Genomic DNA, 19,410 nt, shown 5'->3' with positions numbered 1-19,410 from the left:
CTCGTTGACCTACGCTGTTCTGTTTTTCAAAGCCTTTCTCGCCGGCTGGGACTCTGTCTGGTTCACGCAGCCAAACTTGCTGAGCCAAAATTTCTCACAGCATAATAGATGGCCATCAGCTGGCATCCACTTTCAGTTTAAACCTTGTCCTCCCTCCACCCCCTCATTACATATTAGACACAAGTATTAGGAAACAGAAGCAGCAGCTATGACGTGCAAGTTTGCTGTGTAGACTAAGCAGACTAGGTGGCACAAAACAGGTCTGTCCACAAGTCCTTTCCACTCTTGCACAGCTGAGAAATATAAGCACATTGGCTGTGTCTGTCTGTGTGCATTTATGGTGGATTAGCAAAGCCAGAGAAATGTTTCAAAGGTCAAAAAGGATTCCAGTGTCAGAGAAGAGACTCAAGAGAGAGCACGCAGGCAAGAGAGAGAGAGAGAGAGAGAGAGGGAGAGAGAGGGAGAGAGAGCGAGAGAGAGCGAGAGAGAGCGAGAGAGAGAGAGAGAGGGAGAGAGAGCGAGAGAGAGCGAGAGAGAGAGAGAGAGAGAGAGAGAGAGAGAGAGAGGCAGGCTGACCAGTTCTCAGCTGTGAGTCAACGAAAGGAAAAAGTCAACTCTGCTGGAGTGGAGCGAGCTTTATGTCTGGCTGCCGGCTTGTCTGTCACTGCTTATTGTGTGCTAGCCGCACAGCGTGAAAATGACTTTCTGTCAATGGGATAGTGGCTCTTCAGATCAAGTGGAGCTCACCGGATACTCTGCCTGAAAACAAGCTCACTGTTGGGAGTTCAGCACTGCCGATGGGTGAGAGACTGTATGACTGTCAGCCATGGGAAACATCTGTGGCTGTGTTCGAGGCCCTAAAGAGGAATGCTATGTTGACCCCAAGAAAGCTCCACTGAGCCTTGAATCTAAAGAGCATAAAGGGCGACGCTATTTTCAGAGAAAGAAGAGGAAATCAGGAGCCTTTCGGCCTGCTGATGGACCCCTCAGGAGTCCTGGATGTGAAGCTATTGCAACCGATTCCATCTGCAGCAGTGCAGAGCCTCAATGTGGCCCAGATGGGAACGCAGAGGAGTCCCAAGCAGAGCTGGGTAAACCATCAGAGGTGAAGAAACATCTATCAAGGCAGGACAGCCTCAGCACAGGCGTCTACGTTGGGGAGGTACCGGTGTTAATCCTCAGAGATCCCTGTAATCAATCAAGCAAGAGGTTAGCTCACAGGTTGGGCAGGTTCTCCACAGAGCAGACAAAAGACAGCAGGAGCAGGTCCACTGTAGGAGGAAAGCTTCGTTGTATTAACACGACTTCCAGAGGCGCCTCGGCTAAGGATGGTCTGCTTGTGAAGAGGCTGCTGCAGCGACAGTTAAGGAGGGCTGTTAGCTTCGGAGCAGTGGAGCACATGCTGCGGACTCTGAGGGGCAATGACGGACCAGGGAGTGAGGAAACGTTTGCCAAGATTATATGGGGCTCTCAAGCACACAGGAGGAGGAGACGGAGGGCCTACACCTGCTCTGGTTACGTAGAACATCTTCCAGCTCCTGCCAAATGTATTTCCACCCAACACGAGGTAAACTTAGAATGTGTTATTTATGGCCATTTTGTGTGTTATTTCTGATGGATTAGTAAGGGGCTTGATTGGGAACATTGAATGGCTGGTGTTTAAATCATTAAAGTTATGCTCTACAGTGAGAATATGTGCTCAAATTGAGCACTTCTTTAGAGCAATGCTGGTTTACTTTGAGAAACTAGTTTTCTCATTACATCATTTTATGTAATCATCAGCATGGTTGATTTTAGAGCATTATGTCATCGCTGTGGTCTCTTCCTGTCAGTTATTCTGCGACACAAATCATACGCTGTAGAGCAGGGGTCTTCAGTGTTTTTCAGGCCAAGGACCCCCAAACTGATGGAGAGATGGAGCAGGGACCCCCGACTATATATATTGTATATAATTGTTTTTATATTAGTACCGTGTATACCTCTTTATTGTGCATTCAATACGAAGCTATTCAAATAATACACAGGTTCATATATTCATGTTTTTATTTTAAACATGTGCAAGGTACAGTGAGTAGGGTGGCCGTGCCACTGCCTTTTATAAACATACCTTGTCAGCTGATACCAATGCCAATATCAAAATTGTCTCAATTGCATGATAATCATGCATACAAGCTATTCAAATTGATGTTTTCATTTTAAACATAAATGTGGAAACGAAAAATTAGTGATGGCCTATTAGTGCCACTGCCATGCATAAAGATACCCGTTATCTTTCATACAATACTGAACTATTAAAATAATGGACAGATTCATGTTTGGGGAAAAAAAAAAAAATTACATTTTTTTTTTTTAATCAACCAAAAAATTTCGCCAACCCCCTGCAGTACCTCCGCAGGCCCCCTGTTGAAGACCTCTGCTGTAGAGTGTCTTTACACTAGGTGCTTTGGCTGCATAGTTTACCTGAAACCTGCACTCAAATGTTTATGCTGCTCTCTGTATGTAGACAGGAACAGTACGTTGACATATCAATAGACATAGCAACTGTATTGTATCAGAAAAAAATGAATTATTATGATACTTGTGGATTAATGATGGGTCTTGCAGTCCTATTGAATCTGTTTTATTGTTTTGCATCACGCTGTGGTCTGGAAGCCTCAGCCTGCCCAGTAGAAAGAGACTCAACGCTCAGTAAAATGTAGCCCTTTGATATTTATACTTAAGACATTTGAGTTACTGCCACAGTCGTTGCTTTAATGTTCCAGCTGGACAGACTAAAATGAGTAAATCAACCTTTGTTTCGGAGGCCTGTTAAACGCTTGTCATACCCTGTCTTAACTGGACTATAGGAATGTTTCAGGCTTTTGAAGGTATACTGTAAGGTTTTTGCAGAAAAGAAAGGGCTGGACCCAAATTCAGGGAGCCTCGGGAAACGGAGGGTTAGATAATTGTGGGTTTAATTGTAACAAAAAAGTATTCAACACAAAAACGTGTGAATCACAAGTCCATGAAAATAAAACATCCAAAGAAACAGGGAACATGGCAACGTGAAGCAGACACTAAACGGACCAGGAGGCAATGGCAGGCAGACGAAAGACGGACCAGGTTACACCAAAGACGAACGAACACTGAGCCAAGGGACACACAGGGTTTAAATACACAGGGAAGGTGCAGGTGATTAGACACAGCAGGTTACAATTAAGGGTGGGGCAGACGATCACGAGAGGAACAGACAGGGGCAGAAAGTGAAGTGAAGCAGACTGAGGAGGTGCAGGTGATTGAACGCAGCAGTGTCTAATTAGGGGAAGGGCGGACCATCACGTGGGTTAGACAGACAAAGGCAGGAAATAAAGTGCAAGACACATGGAACATCTCAATAAAACAGAATAAATAACTAATTCAAAACATAACTCGTGACAGTATACGGTCTGGATAGGCTGGTCTGTGGGGGGATTTTTTTCTTCAGGATGATGCTATTTGTTTCAGGTCGTCTTGTCCAAGCTGTAGTGTGTTGTTACTATCTCTCTCTTTCACTGTTGTTTGTATGACTGATGTCACCTGGCTGCAGATGATTGATTGATTGATTGATTGAAGTTTATTTTGTTTAATGTTCTGTGTTATTCTGCTTCTTGGTTTTTGATCAAACCATGTTTTGACGTAAAATTTCCTGTGATATGAAAAATAGAAACATGCCCCCCATTGCAAACTGAACTACAGTATTTCTGTTGTTTGGGTTGGGTGTTACAGGAAAACAACATCTACAAAGACTTGAATCAACATTACTGAATATCGTGTGAACTGCAGATAGAAACTCTTGTTCTGATGTCGTAAATGTGCCACAACACTGTCAACAACACTGTGGAACCTGTGAGGTGGCACTGTTTGTTTGAGGTCATCGTAATCTTCAGTATGACACGTTGTAAAACTATTGGGTCATTTATTACACAACTCTCACATTCCCCATTTTTTTTAAGGTGTGAACAGAATTGTTAATGAACCAGAAAATGAAACGATTACCTCATTCACACTTAATTCACACTTTAGTCAAATATGGAATAGCTCTCATAATTTTTATTTTTTTCTGTACTTTGTGAAGCTTGAAATATTCAGTCTTTTGTTTTGTGACATGAAGGTGTTGATTTAATGCAGTAGTATTGTTAAGGCAGTAGTGTTGTTGTCACCTTTGATTGCAGTATATTTCAAGGTGTTTGTTACCACTCAGTAATGGTAAAGTCTTAATCTCAAAGGTTTGTGGGTTAAACTTTCTGTGTCTCTGCGTCAAGCCCCTGCGACTGCACATTTAACGTCTGCGCATCTTGACAGATCTCAGAGATCCATGTGACAGGGGAGTCCCAGGACATGACAGCCAAGGAGAGGCTACTGTTCTGGTCCAGGCAGATAACGGACGGCTACGTAGGCGTACGTTGTGACAACTTCACAACCTCCTGGAGGGATGGAAGGCTCTTTAATGCTATCATTCATAAATACAGGTACTGTAACACTGAATCAATTGCAGGTTAAACATTAAAGCTATATAACGCATATAGTTGGTTTAGTGGTCTTCTGTCCACTTCTTCTGTCTTCTCTCTGTTAGTTGGTATGCCTAGCTTTTCTCGCCTCACTGGTCTCTATTTTACTCTATTTCAGGCCAGACCTGGTTGACATGAGCCGCGTTTCAACGCAGGCCAACCGATCAAATTTAGAGAATGCGTTTTGTGTAGCCGAGCAGCTGGGGGTGGCCAGACTGCTGGATCCCGAGGGTGAGATCCATACACACTCTCTTTTTTGGTTAAACCCAGAAAACACTCTGAAACCTTTTAACAATGTTGTGCTATCAATCATGTGGAGCGAAGTTTGGATTTTGGCCTGAGGGATAATGCCTCAGAACTCACTGTCATGTGTTGAATTTGTGACATTTTCGTTTTTTACTTCCTTCATCAGACGTAGATGTTCAGTCACCCGATGAAAAATCTGTCATCACGTACGTCTCAACACTGTACGATGCTTTCCCCAAAGTACCTGATGGTGTTGATGGAATCAGTCCTAATGTAAGTTGATGGCATCGGTGCACCAGTGACTCTACCCCGATCCGAGTGAATGTGCTGACAAGTGCTTCATCGCTGATGATCCTTTTTCTCTGAACAGGATGTTGATATTAAATGGGTGGAGTACCAGAACATGATCAAATACCTCAGCCAGTGGATCAGACACAATGTGGCCATAATGTCGGATAGATCATTCCCCAACAACCCTGTGGAACTCAAGGTATTGAAGATCTGAATCATTATTAGCTTTATAAGTTGAGCTTCGGCTGTCTCATTGTACAGATTGCTTAAAATCTGCATGTGGTGTCGGTAAGGTGAAGGATAATCCTCAAATAACCCACATGTAGCGTCTATCTGCTGTAACTGAGACCTAAAAGAGATATTGATGGATATGAGAGAGCAGCAGCGTCCATTTGCTGCAAGACGTCGATAGCTTCTAACAGTAAAAGAGCTTTAATGCAGTTGTTTTAAAGACATGGGGGAGAGTACGGACAAACCGTTCTCCTGGATAATATCCGTTCTGATGCTTTATAGTACAAGTGTATAAACACGTTTATTATAATCTCTGCTTTCTTTTACAGGCACTTTATACACAGTATCTCCAGTTTAAAGAACATGAAATCCCGCTGAAAGAGAACGAGAAGACAAAAATCAAGAATCTCTATAAAATGCTCGAGGTATACAAATTCAAAATAGAAGAGCATGTTGCTTTTGATAATGTATTGCAGAGCCTGTAGTGTTACGCACTGTAGCGGTAACAAGTCTGTGTTTGTGGCATACCTGACAGATGTGGATCGAGTTCGGACGTATTCAGTTACCCCAGGGTCATCACCCTAACGATGTGGAGAAGGAATGGGGTAAACTAATTGTTGCCATGCTGGAAAGAGAGAAGAGCCTGAGGCCTGAGGTGGAAAGGTATACGGAGGGACTGGGCGTATTAATACTTTCTGTTTCCTGGATCAACACAATGTGATTTAAAGGTCTAATCTTTACTTGTCAGCCAGAAATCCCTATTTATGTAACACACAGAGACACGTAGCTGGTGTTTGGAAAAGAGAAGATGTGTGACTGTTTGAGGCAACATACAAAAATGTAAAGCAAGAGATGTGGTCATTTGCTGCTTTTCTAAGTGAAAAGCATTTAGATAAAGGACAAATAAGCTACATGGGTCAGCATAACATTATCTGGGGTTGGTAGAGGCAGAGTGCTGCAGCATCATATTGCAAGCCCACTAACGTCTCTGCTGCGCTGAGGGTCTGTGTTCATGTCAAAGATTGATCGTCCTTATTAATACAAATCCCCTCACTGAACCGTTGCACACTTCCATATGATTTCTATCAAGATATTTATGAGCTGTTGCCCGCAATATTTCTTGATCAGATTTACTGCAGCCAAGTTTGCATATGACAGATAAGCTTGAGTTTTGTTCTGCTCAAATGATCGAGTGATACGCAAAGCAAGCAGTAAACAAATGACTCCTGTGAAATACGATAGTGGAAAAAATAGGTGCTTTTGGTCCAGGACAGATAATCATGACTGATCGAGGATCTAGTTTCTTCAAATTGCCAGAACTTTGCTAATACTATGATCACAAAGAGTGTCTGCTTTCTTATAGCAAGCTCAGTTAAGTTTTTGAGGTTTTGATCTGGTTTCCATCAATGTTTGTTTGCAGCGTAGATCTTATTTCTATGGAAACTCAATGCCAAGTCCAAAGACTCCGTTGACAATAGTTAAGACAAGTTTTCATATCCAATACTGCCTTCATGGTCTATAAACACAACATATTCACAGCATTAGTGTTTGGGTGTGGTGAAAACCGCAGTTTGGCAGTGCTTCATGGACTCAGTTCGTATAAAGGCACACTGTCTCAACCTGCTATTTAATTCTAAAATCTCCTGAGGGCAGCACAATATTTCAGGGTGGGAGTCACTTTACACGCTCCGCACCTGGCCGTGGCACTATAAATATGAGCAGGTTGAAAGCTGCTCCATCAGTTAGGTCCACGAATGCTCACAGTCAAGCTGTCAAGGCTAGGCCGAGGCTGGGATCCTTGAAGAGGGATGATTAGGATGAGAACATGTCACGGTGACTGTTTGAGTGGCTGGGAGTAGCAGCAGTGGTTTACCACGTAAAGTAAGATGGCCTATTTGAGTGGGATCTCGTCTTTGAGCAACAGTAACTTCAACAGTTACAGCTCTAATGACCCCTACCTTACCGAACCTTTACAAATGAACAACTCAGTCTTTCTCAATAACAGCATTGGCTATGGACCCAGGTGAGGTTACAGTGTGCATTGTGAAGATATTTTATTTTTATTAAAATGATAATAACAACTGTTAAACTCATAATTTAATATTTTTGTTTTTGTAGGCTTGAGATGTTGCAGCAGATTGCCAACAGGGTCCAGCGGGACTGTGTCAATGGCGAGGACAAGCTGTCATTTGCAAGAACTGCCCTGCAGTCTGTAAGTTTAGTTTAATCTCTGTTTGACTCAATGTAAGTTGTGATAAAATAACACTGTGTGCGCATTGTTTGTTGTGTGTTTTGAGTCTCTATTGTTCCTCTGCTAAGGATGCAAAACGTCTCGAGTCCGGTATTCAGTTCCTGAATGAAGCTGAGATTGCTGGCTACCTTTTGGAGTGTGAGAATATCCTCCGACAACAAGTGGTGGACATCCAAATTCTTCTGGATGGGAAATTCCCCTTTGCAGATCAACTTGTCCAAAGGTACAAAGTGTATCCTCTTGCAAAAATATCACGATGTATTTATTTCCTCATACGCTAAGACATCTTGTGTTGTCGTTCCTTTTTGAATACAGGGTGTCTGAACTGCGGGATGAACTTCTAGCCCTGAGAGCAGAGTGTTCTTCTGTGTACAGCAAAGGTCGCACCCTGACGACAGAACAAACCAAAATGATGATCTCAGGCATCACACAAAGCCTGAACTCTGGCTACTCTCAGAACATCAACGCAAGCCTGACACCAGCCCTGACTCCTGCATTCACCCCGGGGGGGTTAGGTACCCCTGGGTCCACAATCACCTCTAGCCTTACACCGTGCCTAACCCCGTCCTTTAACCCGTCCTTGACCCCCGGTCTGCAGCCTGCTTCAGTCCAGAGCTACATGGACCCAGGCAGCCTGAGGCATCTGAAAAACATGCAGATCCGCAAGCCCTTACTGAAATCCTCACTGGCAGACCCCAACATGACAGAAGAGGAGGTCAACATGAAATTTCTTCAGGACCTTCTGAGCTGGGTGGAAGAGATGCAGGTGAGTTGTCGCTGTCAGTGTGTTTATAATGTACTGTAGCTTTAATTGTACGCACTTAAAATAAGAAACTGAATATTTGAGTTTTTGTTTCTGTATTAAAGTTGCAACTGGATCGTTCAGAGTGGGGATCTGATTTGCCAAGTGTGGAAATGCATTTAGATAACCACAAAAGTGTACATAGAGCCATTGAAGAATTTCAAATGAGCCTTAAAGATGCCAAACTAAGTGAGGTAAGTGTTGTGTAGTTTACCTCTGTCTTGTTTGTTAGTGTAACCATCAATAATCCTACCTATAATGTGAGTCTGAATCTTAGTTACTGCAGAGGAAATACAATAAGTAAAAACATACTTTTCTTTTCTCAGATTCAGATGACCATCCCCATGAAAATAACCTATTCAGACAAACTGAACAAACTAGAAAAGCAGTATGAAAGGCTGTTGGTAAGTGATCTGTTGAGCTCAACAGCAATATTCAGAAATTTGTGGAGCAATAAATGGTATAACTTTGTATGTGCTGCTTATTGTAGCCTGACTAAAGGAATGTCTGCTCCTTTCAGAGCTGTTCAAGAGAGCGACAGAGCCACCTGGAAAGCCTGCATGACTTTGTGTCAGAGGCAACTCAGGAGCTCATCTGGCTGAATGAGAAGGAGGAGGAGGAAGTTGCCTTTGACTGGAGTGATCGCAACGGCAACATCTCCAAGAAAAGAGACTACCATGCTGTATGTTTTTGTGTTGTTTAAACAGACTTTTTAATGAACTGTAACTAAATCTGTGAAAATCTTCCGTGCAGACAGAATAACAAAGGGCTTGTTCAGGCAGTCCTTTTGGGTGTATAAGTTTGGCTACGTTACAGCTGCATCCATTTAGTGTGAGACAGGATATGGGATTGTGTGAGAGGATGGAGTGACTGGGCCTTTGCCACTGCTGGATGCCAGAGATACTCAGCCTAATGTCTTCATACAGGATCTGATGAGGGAGCTGGACGAAAAGGAGGAAGTGATCAAGTCTGTGCAGGACAAGGCAGAGCGCCTAATGCTCAAGAACCACCCAGCCAGGCTCACTATTGAAGTAAGCCCTGTTGTTTTTTTTTCTGTGTACTCAGCTCTGCGGTCAGTATGACAGCAGTCTCCACCCTGCATACCGCTCCCACCATGATTAAAAGATTTTTAAGTCTTTAAATCTTGTAATTTCCCAGCTATTATACCTGAATATCATGTGTTTCTCCTCCAGGCGTACAGGGCTGCCATGCATACGCAGTGGAGCTGGATTTTACAGCTCTGCTCATGCGTAGAACAGCATCTCAAAGAGAATGCTGTTTACTTTGAGGTGAGTTGCTGCCTGTTTTGAAGTCAGTTTAAGCAAAGTGCATTGGTTTGTCACATCTAATTTCTCGCTCTTTTCCCCGTTGCAGTTTTTCAGGGATGCCAAAGAGTCCATGGATTACCTTAAGAGCCTGCAAGATGCCATTCAAAGAAAATACAGCTGTGATCGATCAAGCAGCCTACACAGACTGGACGATCTCATTCAGGAGTCCATGGTAAACTGATAGAAAGACATGTGAAGTGTGTGTGTTTGTGTTGAGTTAGTTGCAAATCAAAAATACAATAAACAACATTTTTTGTGGTATGGTGTGTCCCTAGGATGAGAAAGAGCAGCTGCTTCAGTACCGCAGCACTGTGGCTGGGTTAGTGGGCAGGGCCAAGAATATTGTGCAGCTCAGGCCCAGGAACCCTGAAAGCCCCGTGAGATCCTCCATCCCTGTCAAAGCCATCTGTGATTATCGTCAGATAGAGGTATACAGAGCGTCCCTACGTCAAAATGACCCTATAATTCATCTCAGTTCTTTTCCCGGATTTAAAGTATATGTCTATGCTTTACCACAACTCTTTCAGATTACCATTTACAAAGAGGATGAGTGCGTACTGGCCAGTAACTCTCACCGGGCCAAGTGGAAAGTCATCAACCCAGCAGGCAATGAGGCCATGGTGCCCTCTGTGTGTTTCACTGTGCCTCCACCCAACAAAGAGGCTGTTGACATGGCTACAAGGTGAGATGCTACGCTGCAAGGCTTCATTTTGTCTCCTGTACTTGAAAATAAAGTTTAGTAGCTCTGGTGACTTGACTCTGGTGGGATACGTTATTTTTTTTTCCTGCAGAACTGAACAGTTATATCAGAATGTCCTGGCACTCTGGCACCACTCCCACATCAACATGAAGAGCGTGGCGTCTTGGCATTATCTGATGTCTGACATACGAGCCATCCGCAACTGGAATGTGGCCTCAGTATGTTTGAATTATGATGTTTTCCTTTTTAGCCTCTTATCCATCCCACTTTTTTAACACTAGCTGTTGATCATTTATGATAATCAGACTCATTCTAGGAAAAATGAAAAGTGCATGTTTGTCTTATTCCCACTTTTATTTCTCTTCAGATAAAGACCATGTTACAAGGTGAGCATCAGCAGGTCTTGAGCAACCTGCAGTCCCACTTCGAGGAGTTTCTAGAAGACAGCGAGGAGTCCGAGGTATTCACAGTGGCCGACTGTGCCCAGCTAGAGAGAGACGTTGCGGACTGCAAAGAGTACTACAAGGAATTACTCAGATCTGCAGAAAGAGGCAAGACTCAGATTCCCCTTTTGTCCCTCCCAACAAGGAGTTGCTGGTGTAGATTGAACTAAACACGCAAGGGAAAGCCATGGTTCTTTAAGCCTTTTATGCTTTAAGTTGATGCCTTCTGGAATTATGTTGTTTTTTACTGAAAAGTTTCTAAAAAGGATGTTGGCTTAGCTGTGAATGAAAGGCAAACACTGGGATGTTGTTAATGCGCAGTTATGTTATTTAAATACATACAGAATACTTGTTATTGATTTAGCTGCATTGCACAGGTTCTACTCAGCCTTGTGCTGTGATAATGACGCCACCTAGAGGTGCTTTTGTGTGCTATCAGTTAATGTGTGTGAGACTATATGTAGGTTTAACATTCCCACTATAAAATAGTTGTGATTTTCAAATTGAAGTCAATTTTTTATTGGCTTTTTTTAGTTTTTCAAAAAGTACAATGTCAATTTTCTGTCACAGTTTGAAAATCAAACATATTTTGATGCTCTTGTGTGATTATTTGTACTCATCATGTTTTTCTGGTATACAGAGGAACACGAGGAGTCTGTATACAATCATTACATCTCCGAAATACGCAACTTCCGAATGCATCTGGAGGCCCATGAAGAACACCTGATCAGGCAACTTCGCACACCGCTGGAGAGAGACGACCTGGAGCAGAGTCTGCAGCGCATCACAGAGCATGAGGTATACGTCTGGGCAGCAATAATCATTTCACATAATCAAGAACTTACCTCTGTTGCATTTATTTATTTGAATTTTTTTGTTGTTGAATTAATTCCCTTATCAAAGAGTTGCATTGTAATTAATTCTATTATAAATTCAATTTCATTAACATTTCGTTTAATCATACCTTCCATGGTCAGCTTATAATGTCTATAACATCGTAGGAACATTGATATGGCCCCCCTCCTCTTTGCATTTCTTTATTTTCATCCTGATTTCCTACGTGCACCTCTGCAGAGGAAGACAGCGGAGCTGAATAAACTGAAGGAGGACCTTGATGTTATGAAAGAGAAGTGTGAGCTGTTCCTTCGACAGGCTGCAGCTTCTCCTTCTGTGCCAACACTTTCCTCTGAACTCACCGTCCTCATTCAGAGCATGAGCCAAGTGTACTCCATGTCTTCCATTTATATGGACAAGTAAGAAACTCCCTGCATTGTCTCGAAGTAATCATGGCTGCATTTAGATATGTTTTTACTACATAGGTATTTGCATTAAAAGTACCTGAATTGAAGATATGTTCCCTTTTGTGTTGCAGATTGAAAACGGTGAGCTTAGTGGTGAGGCACAGCCAGAGTGCAGAGGCGCTAGTTAAGGCCTACGAATCCAAACTCTATGAGGAAGACGCTATGAACTCTGACGTCAAGTCCATTGAGACAGTCATTTCAACACTTAAGGTAATACACTGTGTTACATTTCACTGTCATTGGCAGCATTTTTTAGTTCATTTTGAGTAACTACTTTTCCTTCTAATCAAAGCAATGGCGGACAGAGATTGACGAGAAGCAGGAGGTGGTCCATGACATGGAGGATGAGCTGCAGAGAGCACGGGTCATCAGCGACCGCATGTTTAAGGCACATAACGAGCGTGACTTTGACCTGGACTGGCACAAGGAGAAAGCTGATCAGCTGAGCGAGAGATGGCAGAACATTCACTCCGAGATTGATAGCAGGTTAGTGAGGATTTATCTGCACTATAAGAGATAATATATGACATTTGTGTGCAAGTGTTATGAGTCTAAGTATTGCTCATTGACGTTAAACATTTAATTTCAGGCTTCGGGACCTGGATGGCATCAGCAAATCTCTGAAACACTACGGAGACTCCTACGGTAGTCTTGATGAATGGGTTAGAGAAATGGAAGCAGCACAGATAAAGGCCCAAGAAAACAAACCTGAAGACAGCAAGGCACTGGCTGAGCTGTTAAACAAACAGAAGGTGGGACAAGAGTTAACTTCTTCACAATAAGATGAAGACATTTAAATACACAGATACATATATTTAAAATGTCTGTGTTATCAGGTCCTCGTTGCTGAAATTGAACAAAAGCAGAGCAGAATCGATGAGTGTCAGAAGTACTCAGAGCAGTACTCATCTGCCATTAAGGTAAACTTATTTATCTTAAATTGTTCTCTGATATACGGCATTCCCATTCCAGTTTTGTTAGATCTAAGGTGAAAATTGCTGTAGTGGAGAAAGAAACAACTTTGTTATCTTACACATGAATCTCTTTTTAGGATTATGAACTTCAGCTGATGACCTTCAGAGCGATGGTCGACTCCCAGCACAAATCCCCTCTCAAGAAACGGAGGATGCAGAGCTCTTCTGATGCCATTCAGCAGGAGGTAAACCTATGATTTTAACTTTGGTAGGACAGAAAATCTGTGCTTTATGTAGAGTACATGTCAATGACATGCATGTTTCTCTTAATGTCGCGCAGTTTATGGATCTCCGAACCCGCTACACTGCTCTTGTGACTCTCATGACACAGTATGTGAAGTTTGCCAGTGAGACACTGAAGAGAACTGAAGATGAGGAGGTAAGAGATCCATATTCTCAATACTTCCCTTTGTCCTTTCTGCATCTACAGTAGCTTCTGCAGGATATTTTAGACTTTTGGGGCTGAGTGGACGCTTCAACCTACAATCCCTGTTTAGCTTTGCCTTCTTATCTTTGCATGATTCTCAGATCTTCTGTTTTGCATCAATATATTTCACTGCCTCACTAAGAAGTAGTGAATATTAAAATAATAACTTTGTTTCCCCCGTGAGTTGTTTCTATTATCATACATGGTCAGCTCATCACGGGTGAAGACATTTGCTTCAAGGTGCAAAAGAAGCGAAGGAAATGTGCGAATGTGGTGCATGTCTGCATGTACAGTAACTTCTTATTGCTGGTGACGCTTACTTGCGGGGAGGAGAGAGCTTTTTCATTCTTTGACGGAAAGTCTTTCTCACATCGGCTTTCTGTGGGAAAATAGAGCCTTCTCCAGGAGTTTGTGTAGCGTTTTGTAAGTATTAGTTCTAACAAAGGTACAGTGATAAAAGCAGTGACACGTGCTGTCAAAATAAACTTGAATAAATCTAACATCTTTGTTGGGCTTTTGACCCTCCAAAATATTTCTGGCTAACTTAAAAAGTCCCGCAGTCTTGAAAGTGTAAATTCCTGGAGAGCTTGTTTTACATGGCTGCAGCGCTCTGGTAAGAAGTAAAATATTCATGCAATTTACTCTACAATTTCCAATTAAATGTGAAACAGTGGATGACTTCTTTTTTTGCATTATAGAGCAGCAAGGCTTTTGAGAGAGCAGAGAAAACAAAAAGGACAGAGAGCGTGGAGCTCCAAAAAGCTGCAGGGGAAGTAGAGAATAGTCAACTTAAGCAACAGGTCCAGGAACAGGAGGCTTTGCTGGTTGAAAGACAAGCACAGCTGGACAAGTTGGAAGGACAAGTAGAGACTCAACAGAAGACAATTGATGATCTAACCTTTCAGAAATCCCAGCTGGAGCATGACGTTAATCAGTATTGCACCAAGCTAGAAATAGCGGTAAAAGACAAAGCTGTCAGTGAGCAGGAATTAAGTCACACAAAACAGCTAAGCGAGCAGTCAGAGGCCAGGTTGTCTTTGGCTCAGAAGAAACTAGAAGACCTCTTAAAGAAAACTAATGATGGCCAATATCTTAAGAAACAGAGCCCCAAACTTCAGAGAAAAATAAACGTAGAGGAAGATACTTATGAACAGGTGCAAAGTCAAGTCCAGGCTAAAGAAAATGATGTGCCTCAGTCGATAGTCGTCAGTGAGCCTGAGTCATCTGCAGTCAGAGAAAATTACAGCATGATGATGGATGTCCTGCAGCAGAAAGCGGAGGAACTAGTCCTGATCCAAGAAAGAGCAGAAATGGCTGAGGACAAAGCCCAAAGTTATAAAAAGCTGTTGGATGATAGCAATAACAGACTAAAGAAACTTCAGATGGACATGGAAACTGAAAGGATCAACATGACACAGAAATCAGAGGATCTCCAACAGGAAGCACTGACCATGAAGAAATCCATCAACGAACTTCAGGAGGAAATCAGATCTATTCAAAGAGCCAAGTCCTCATTGGAACAAAACACTTTTTTCCAAAGCACTGAAGTCGAAGGCCTCACAGAGCAGTTGAAGATCACCCAAGGTGACCTGCATAAGAAAGGCTCCATGGAGCAGGAGAATATTCTCAGGATTAACAATTTAGAAGAAGAAGTAGCTTCCAAGCAGGCAGTACTAGATCAGCTCAAGTTTAAATGCAATGAGTTGACAAGGATAAATGTCTCATTTGACAGTGATATTAGAGGTCTTCAGATCCAAACAGAGTCGCTGGAAAATGAGAGATCGTTTTCTGAACAAAAGATCAAGTCGTTAAAGAGTGAGATGGAGAGCTGGAAACAGCAGCTTCAAACAGCTAAGGAAGAAAACAACTTAATGAAGAGAACCGAGCAGGCGTCGCAGATCAAATGTAGAAACCTTGAAGCCGAACTTCAAAAAAGTGAATTAGTTGCTTCTCAATTGCAGAAAAGGGTAGATGAGCTTAAACAGTTTAATTTGGAGATGGAAAATAATCTGAAGAACGTCAGAGCTAAACTCAATCGGGTGACAATGGAAATCGACAGCAAGGATCAGCAAATTAGAATCTTCAAGTCTCAGGCGGAGGGCACCAAATCACAAGTTAGAATTATTGAGGAGGAACTAAATAAGAAATCTCAGACATCCCATGAGCTTCAAATTAAACTGCAGGATTACAGTGAGGAGGTGAGGAAAATGACTGAACTGCAGCATAAAATCGACACGCTTAATTCCAAAATTGCCAATTATGAGACAGAAATAGCAACTCTGAAATCAGAGCTGAAGGCAGTGTTTGCTGATAACAATTCTGCAACCCAAAAGATTCACATGCAAAATGCTGAAATTAATGATTTGAACACGATGCTAAATGAAAGAAATGCAGAACTGCAAAAAGAATCAGCTGAGAGTCAAAAACATGTCAATAAAGTCAAGGCATTAGAAGACGAACTCTTCAAACATAAGCACAGCATTAAAGGGTTAACAAGCAGCTCAGATAAAATGACAGGAAACCTAAAGCAGGAGATGTCTGTTCTTCAGAACGACAAGAGAGCAGCAGACAGGAACACAGAGAACTTGAACGTTAAACTCTCAGAGCTCAGCTCGTCTCTACAAAGAACTAAAGATGAATTGTTGAAAGAGACCAGAGAAAGACAAGTGAAAGAATCTAAATTATTGCAGATGGAGACCGAGCTTCAGAAAAATAAAGTAACAATGAAAGAATCAATGTCGAGTTCTGACAAATCCCGATCAAATCTTCAACATGAAAATACGATCCTTAAGAGGGAGAAAGCTGAGGCGCTAGAGAAAATCAACTCATTGGGATCTGAAGGTAGAAGGCTGAAAGAAAATCTGCATAGCACCCAAAAGGAAGCTGAGCAAAAGCAAAAGGAAAACTCTGTCCTTCAACTGAGGTCCCAGCAGATGGAAGAACAACTTGAAAAGTGCAAGAAAATGCTGGAAGAGTTGAAGAGTAAACTAGAACTCCAGAAAGAGGGCTATGAGAGGCAGCTGTTGCTCGTGCAGACTGAAGTGGAGAAAAAGCTCATTTTACTTCAATCTGAAATCTCAAGTGTAAGTGGGATGTCACAACAGCAGTCACCTAGTGCAGAAATAGCAGAGATGCTAAACAAGTGTTTCAAACAAGACGTGAAACAGATAACAACAGTGCATCAAACCACTGTGGAAACAAAGCAACAATCTGACCAACAGCTGCAACTGCAGACCAAAATGGACAAACTGAAGCAAGTAAATACGCAGCTCGAACACGACCTCTTAAAGGCAAAATCACAAATTGCCCAACATGAGCAAGACAGACTTATACTCCACTCAAAAGTAAGCGCTTTACAAAGCCTTGGCAATGAGCAGTCAAGTGATACAGCTAAGTTGACAGATAGCGAGTGGAAACTGAAACTGAAGGAGAATGAAGCCAGATCTCTTCGGGAACAAATAGAGTCGTACGTCAAAGAAGTGAGAAGTCTTCAGGAAAAGCTTACGATGCTCGGGGTCCGGATGAAGACTGAAAAACAGGAAGTCATTGAAACGAGCCGTCACTACGTGAAAGAAAACGAGGCTGCTTCGTTGAAGACGGAACATGCAGTGAGGCAGACGATGGTGCCCTCCTATGAAAGAGCAAAATACAACCTGGAGGACGAGAGTCTCAAGATGAAAGCTTCCTCAGAGGTATGGATGAAGTTAGTTCAGCATTACTGCATCACAGTATTATATTTATAAGAAATACAGTATATTTAAATGTAATACCATTTTACATTTGTTCTTACTATTCATAACCATATCCATTTAGCGATTGTAGTTATCTGTAACTGAACTCTAGTCCTCTGTAACTTAAAAGTTCTTTCAATGTCACATCTACAGATGGCAACAATGGAGAAAGAGAATATTCTTGAAGGACTGAAACAAGTCAAAGAAGATAAAATGGAGGTCACTCACAGCCAAAGCCTTCAGGATTCACCATCAAAGAAAACTTTGAATAGCTCTACTGGTCAAAGTCTGACTCTCCTTCAAAAAGACGTGCAAAAGAGCCAAATCAAACCTGAGACCATGACTGTGACAACACATGGATACATGGCTCTGTGTGGACTAACACACCAACGGCCAAATGAAACACAGAGCATCACGAAGACAAGAACGTATCAGATCACAGAAACATGTGAAAACACATCCGACAGCGAGGGGAAACTGAGTGAGATTTATTCAACCTCCCAAAAGCTCCCAGAACTCGAAGGCAGCACAACTATTCAAAACTTAATCAAGTTTAGGTTCTTGGATGAAGAGGTTGTGCATAAGTTTGAGATGGGTCTCGTCACAATGGAAGACGTGCAAGCATCTCTTGCTCAGTTCGCCGGAAAACCAACTACTATTGCTGGAGTTTATGTGGAGTCGAGTAAGAAAAAGATATCCTTCCTAGAAGCTGCTGAGAAGGGCTTCTTAGCTAAGACGTATGCTCTTGAGTTCCTGGAGGCGCAGGCTGCAACAGGAAGCCTAACTGATCTGACTACAGGGCAAACACACTCAGTGGTTGAGGCTCTGGAGAGAGGTATCATTGAGACAGGTCTGAAAGATAAACTGATAGATGCTCAGAAAGCTGTTAGTGGCTACATCCATGCTGGCAAAAAGCTCTCTGTGTTTCAGGCGATGGAGGAAAGGATTCTCGATAGATACAAAGGCAAGAAGATCCTTGAGGTCCAGGTAGCCACTGGAGGACTGATCAACCCAGAGATTGGTGTCCGGGTGCCGGCTAGCATTGCTGTTGATCAGGGTCTTTTGAACAAGGAGACTCTACAGAGTCTGTATGATCCAATCAGTAACCCTAAAGGTTTCCACAACCCTGACACCGGACAGAAAGCATACTACTCTGAAATACTGAAGACGTGCCTTTACGACATTGATGGTGGTGTGTTTCTCTTCCCATTTGGTGAGAAACATCTAACAAGCACCTCTCCCACGAGTTCTCACAGAGTGTCTGTTGTCAGCAGCAGCAGTGGCATCCAAATGTCAGCGTATGAAGCATTCAAGGGGAGACACATTGACAGGAGCATGTATCTGTTTCTGTCACAGCAGGAAAGTGAATGGCAGGAAAAGTCCGTAGCTGACGCCAATGGAAGCCAACTTCACATCGTTACTGATGTCAAAAGTGGCCGACAACTTTGTCTAGAGTCCGCTCTGAGTCAGAGGTTTCTTGAAATATCCGAGCTTGAAAGCTATCGCGGTGGCCGTCTTAGCGTCTATGAGATTGCGGACATCATATTTTCAAGAATGGTGGTTGTGGAAGATGTTCACAGCCCCATCGCTGGTCTCTGGGACGTCACTCGGAGGAGGAGGCTGTCAGTTCTTCAGGGTTTTCAACAGGGCTTTACTGATAGAGTCACTGCCTCAAGGCTGTTGGAGGCCCAGGCCTGCACTGGCGGTATTTGTGACCCCTCTTCAGGGCAGAAAGTTACTCTCTCGGAGGCTCTCAAAAGAGGTCTTTTAGATGAGGCACTGAATCAGCAGCTCCAACAGTTTGAGCAGGTATTTAATGGCGTCGTTCACCCCAAGACTTCAAAGACTTTGTCCATCTCTCAGGCTGTTCAGGAAAATCTCCTCCCCAAGGATGCCGGCTTTCGCTGTATTGAATTCCAGCTCCTTACTGGAGGATTGATAAACCCTGACACTCATGACAGAGTCTCCCTCGGGGAAGTCATTCAGAGCGGCCTTGTTGACAAATTTACTGCCGCTGCTCTCAAAGATGAGAAGTTTCACACCAAAAGCCTCACCTGTCCAAAGACCAAGAGAAGAATCTCGTTCAGGGAGGCACTTGAAAGAAGTGTGTACGACTGCCACACGGGGTTACGATTACTGGAGGCTACGAAAGTTCATGG

The 19,410-nt window shown here is 42.8% G+C and overlaps 2 protein-coding genes across 21 annotated transcripts in view; both read left to right on the top strand.

Annotated features, from left to right (window-relative positions):
• dst (dystonin) overlaps positions 1-19,410 on the top strand; it is a 96,764-nt gene that overhangs the window by 28,222 nt on the left and 49,132 nt on the right. For 19 of the 20 annotated variants that reach the window (XM_031841691.1, XM_031841590.1, XM_031841583.1 and 16 more), the window contains 27 exons: positions 4,321-4,487; positions 4,645-4,757; positions 4,939-5,045; positions 5,143-5,262; positions 5,624-5,719; positions 5,830-5,957; positions 7,413-7,506; positions 7,614-7,768; positions 7,861-8,311; positions 8,413-8,541; positions 8,674-8,751; positions 8,868-9,029; positions 9,274-9,378; positions 9,541-9,636; positions 9,722-9,847; positions 9,951-10,103; positions 10,203-10,357; positions 10,467-10,593; positions 10,743-10,926; positions 11,459-11,616; positions 11,893-12,071; positions 12,191-12,329; positions 12,412-12,605; positions 12,709-12,871; positions 12,956-13,039; positions 13,171-13,278; positions 13,374-13,472. In XM_031841691.1, coding sequence (XP_031697551.1) covers positions 4,321-4,487; positions 4,645-4,757; positions 4,939-5,045; positions 5,143-5,262; positions 5,624-5,719; positions 5,830-5,957; positions 7,413-7,506; positions 7,614-7,768; positions 7,861-8,311; positions 8,413-8,541; positions 8,674-8,751; positions 8,868-9,029; positions 9,274-9,378; positions 9,541-9,636; positions 9,722-9,847; positions 9,951-10,103; positions 10,203-10,357; positions 10,467-10,593; positions 10,743-10,926; positions 11,459-11,616; positions 11,893-12,071; positions 12,191-12,329; positions 12,412-12,605; positions 12,709-12,871; positions 12,956-13,039; positions 13,171-13,278; positions 13,374-13,472 — 3,870 coding nt within the window. Of the gene's footprint in view, positions 1-550; positions 1,568-4,320; positions 4,488-4,644; positions 4,758-4,938; positions 5,046-5,142; positions 5,263-5,623; positions 5,720-5,829; positions 5,958-7,412; positions 7,507-7,613; positions 7,769-7,860; positions 8,312-8,412; positions 8,542-8,673; positions 8,752-8,867; positions 9,030-9,273; positions 9,379-9,540; positions 9,637-9,721; positions 9,848-9,950; positions 10,104-10,202; positions 10,358-10,466; positions 10,594-10,742; positions 10,927-11,458; positions 11,617-11,892; positions 12,072-12,190; positions 12,330-12,411; positions 12,606-12,708; positions 12,872-12,955; positions 13,040-13,170; positions 13,279-13,373; positions 13,473-19,410 lie in introns of those variants that run through there. The other variant, XM_031841636.1, reaches the window with a different exon arrangement.
• LOC116379795 (cingulin-like) lies at positions 14,679-17,280 on the top strand. Its single transcript, XM_031841765.1, has one exon. The coding sequence runs from the start codon at positions 14,768-14,770 to the stop codon at positions 17,261-17,263; it is 2,496 nt and encodes an 831-aa protein (XP_031697625.1). The 5' UTR covers positions 14,679-14,767; the 3' UTR covers positions 17,264-17,280.

Source organism: Anarrhichthys ocellatus, unplaced genomic scaffold (genome assembly GCF_004355925.1).
Source record: "Anarrhichthys ocellatus isolate YVR2014 unplaced genomic scaffold, GSC_Weel_1.0 scaffold3, whole genome shotgun sequence".
Lineage (NCBI taxonomy): Eukaryota > Metazoa > Chordata > Actinopteri > Perciformes > Anarhichadidae > Anarrhichthys > Anarrhichthys ocellatus.
The sequence above is the reverse complement of the archived record's forward strand: the minus strand, read 5'-3'. Positions and strand labels throughout refer to the sequence as shown.

Coding starts and splice junctions, on each gene's coding strand:
- LOC116379795 (XM_031841765.1), top strand. CDS start 14,768: ATGATGATGGATGTCCTGCAGCAGAAAGCGGAGGAACTAGTCCTGATC.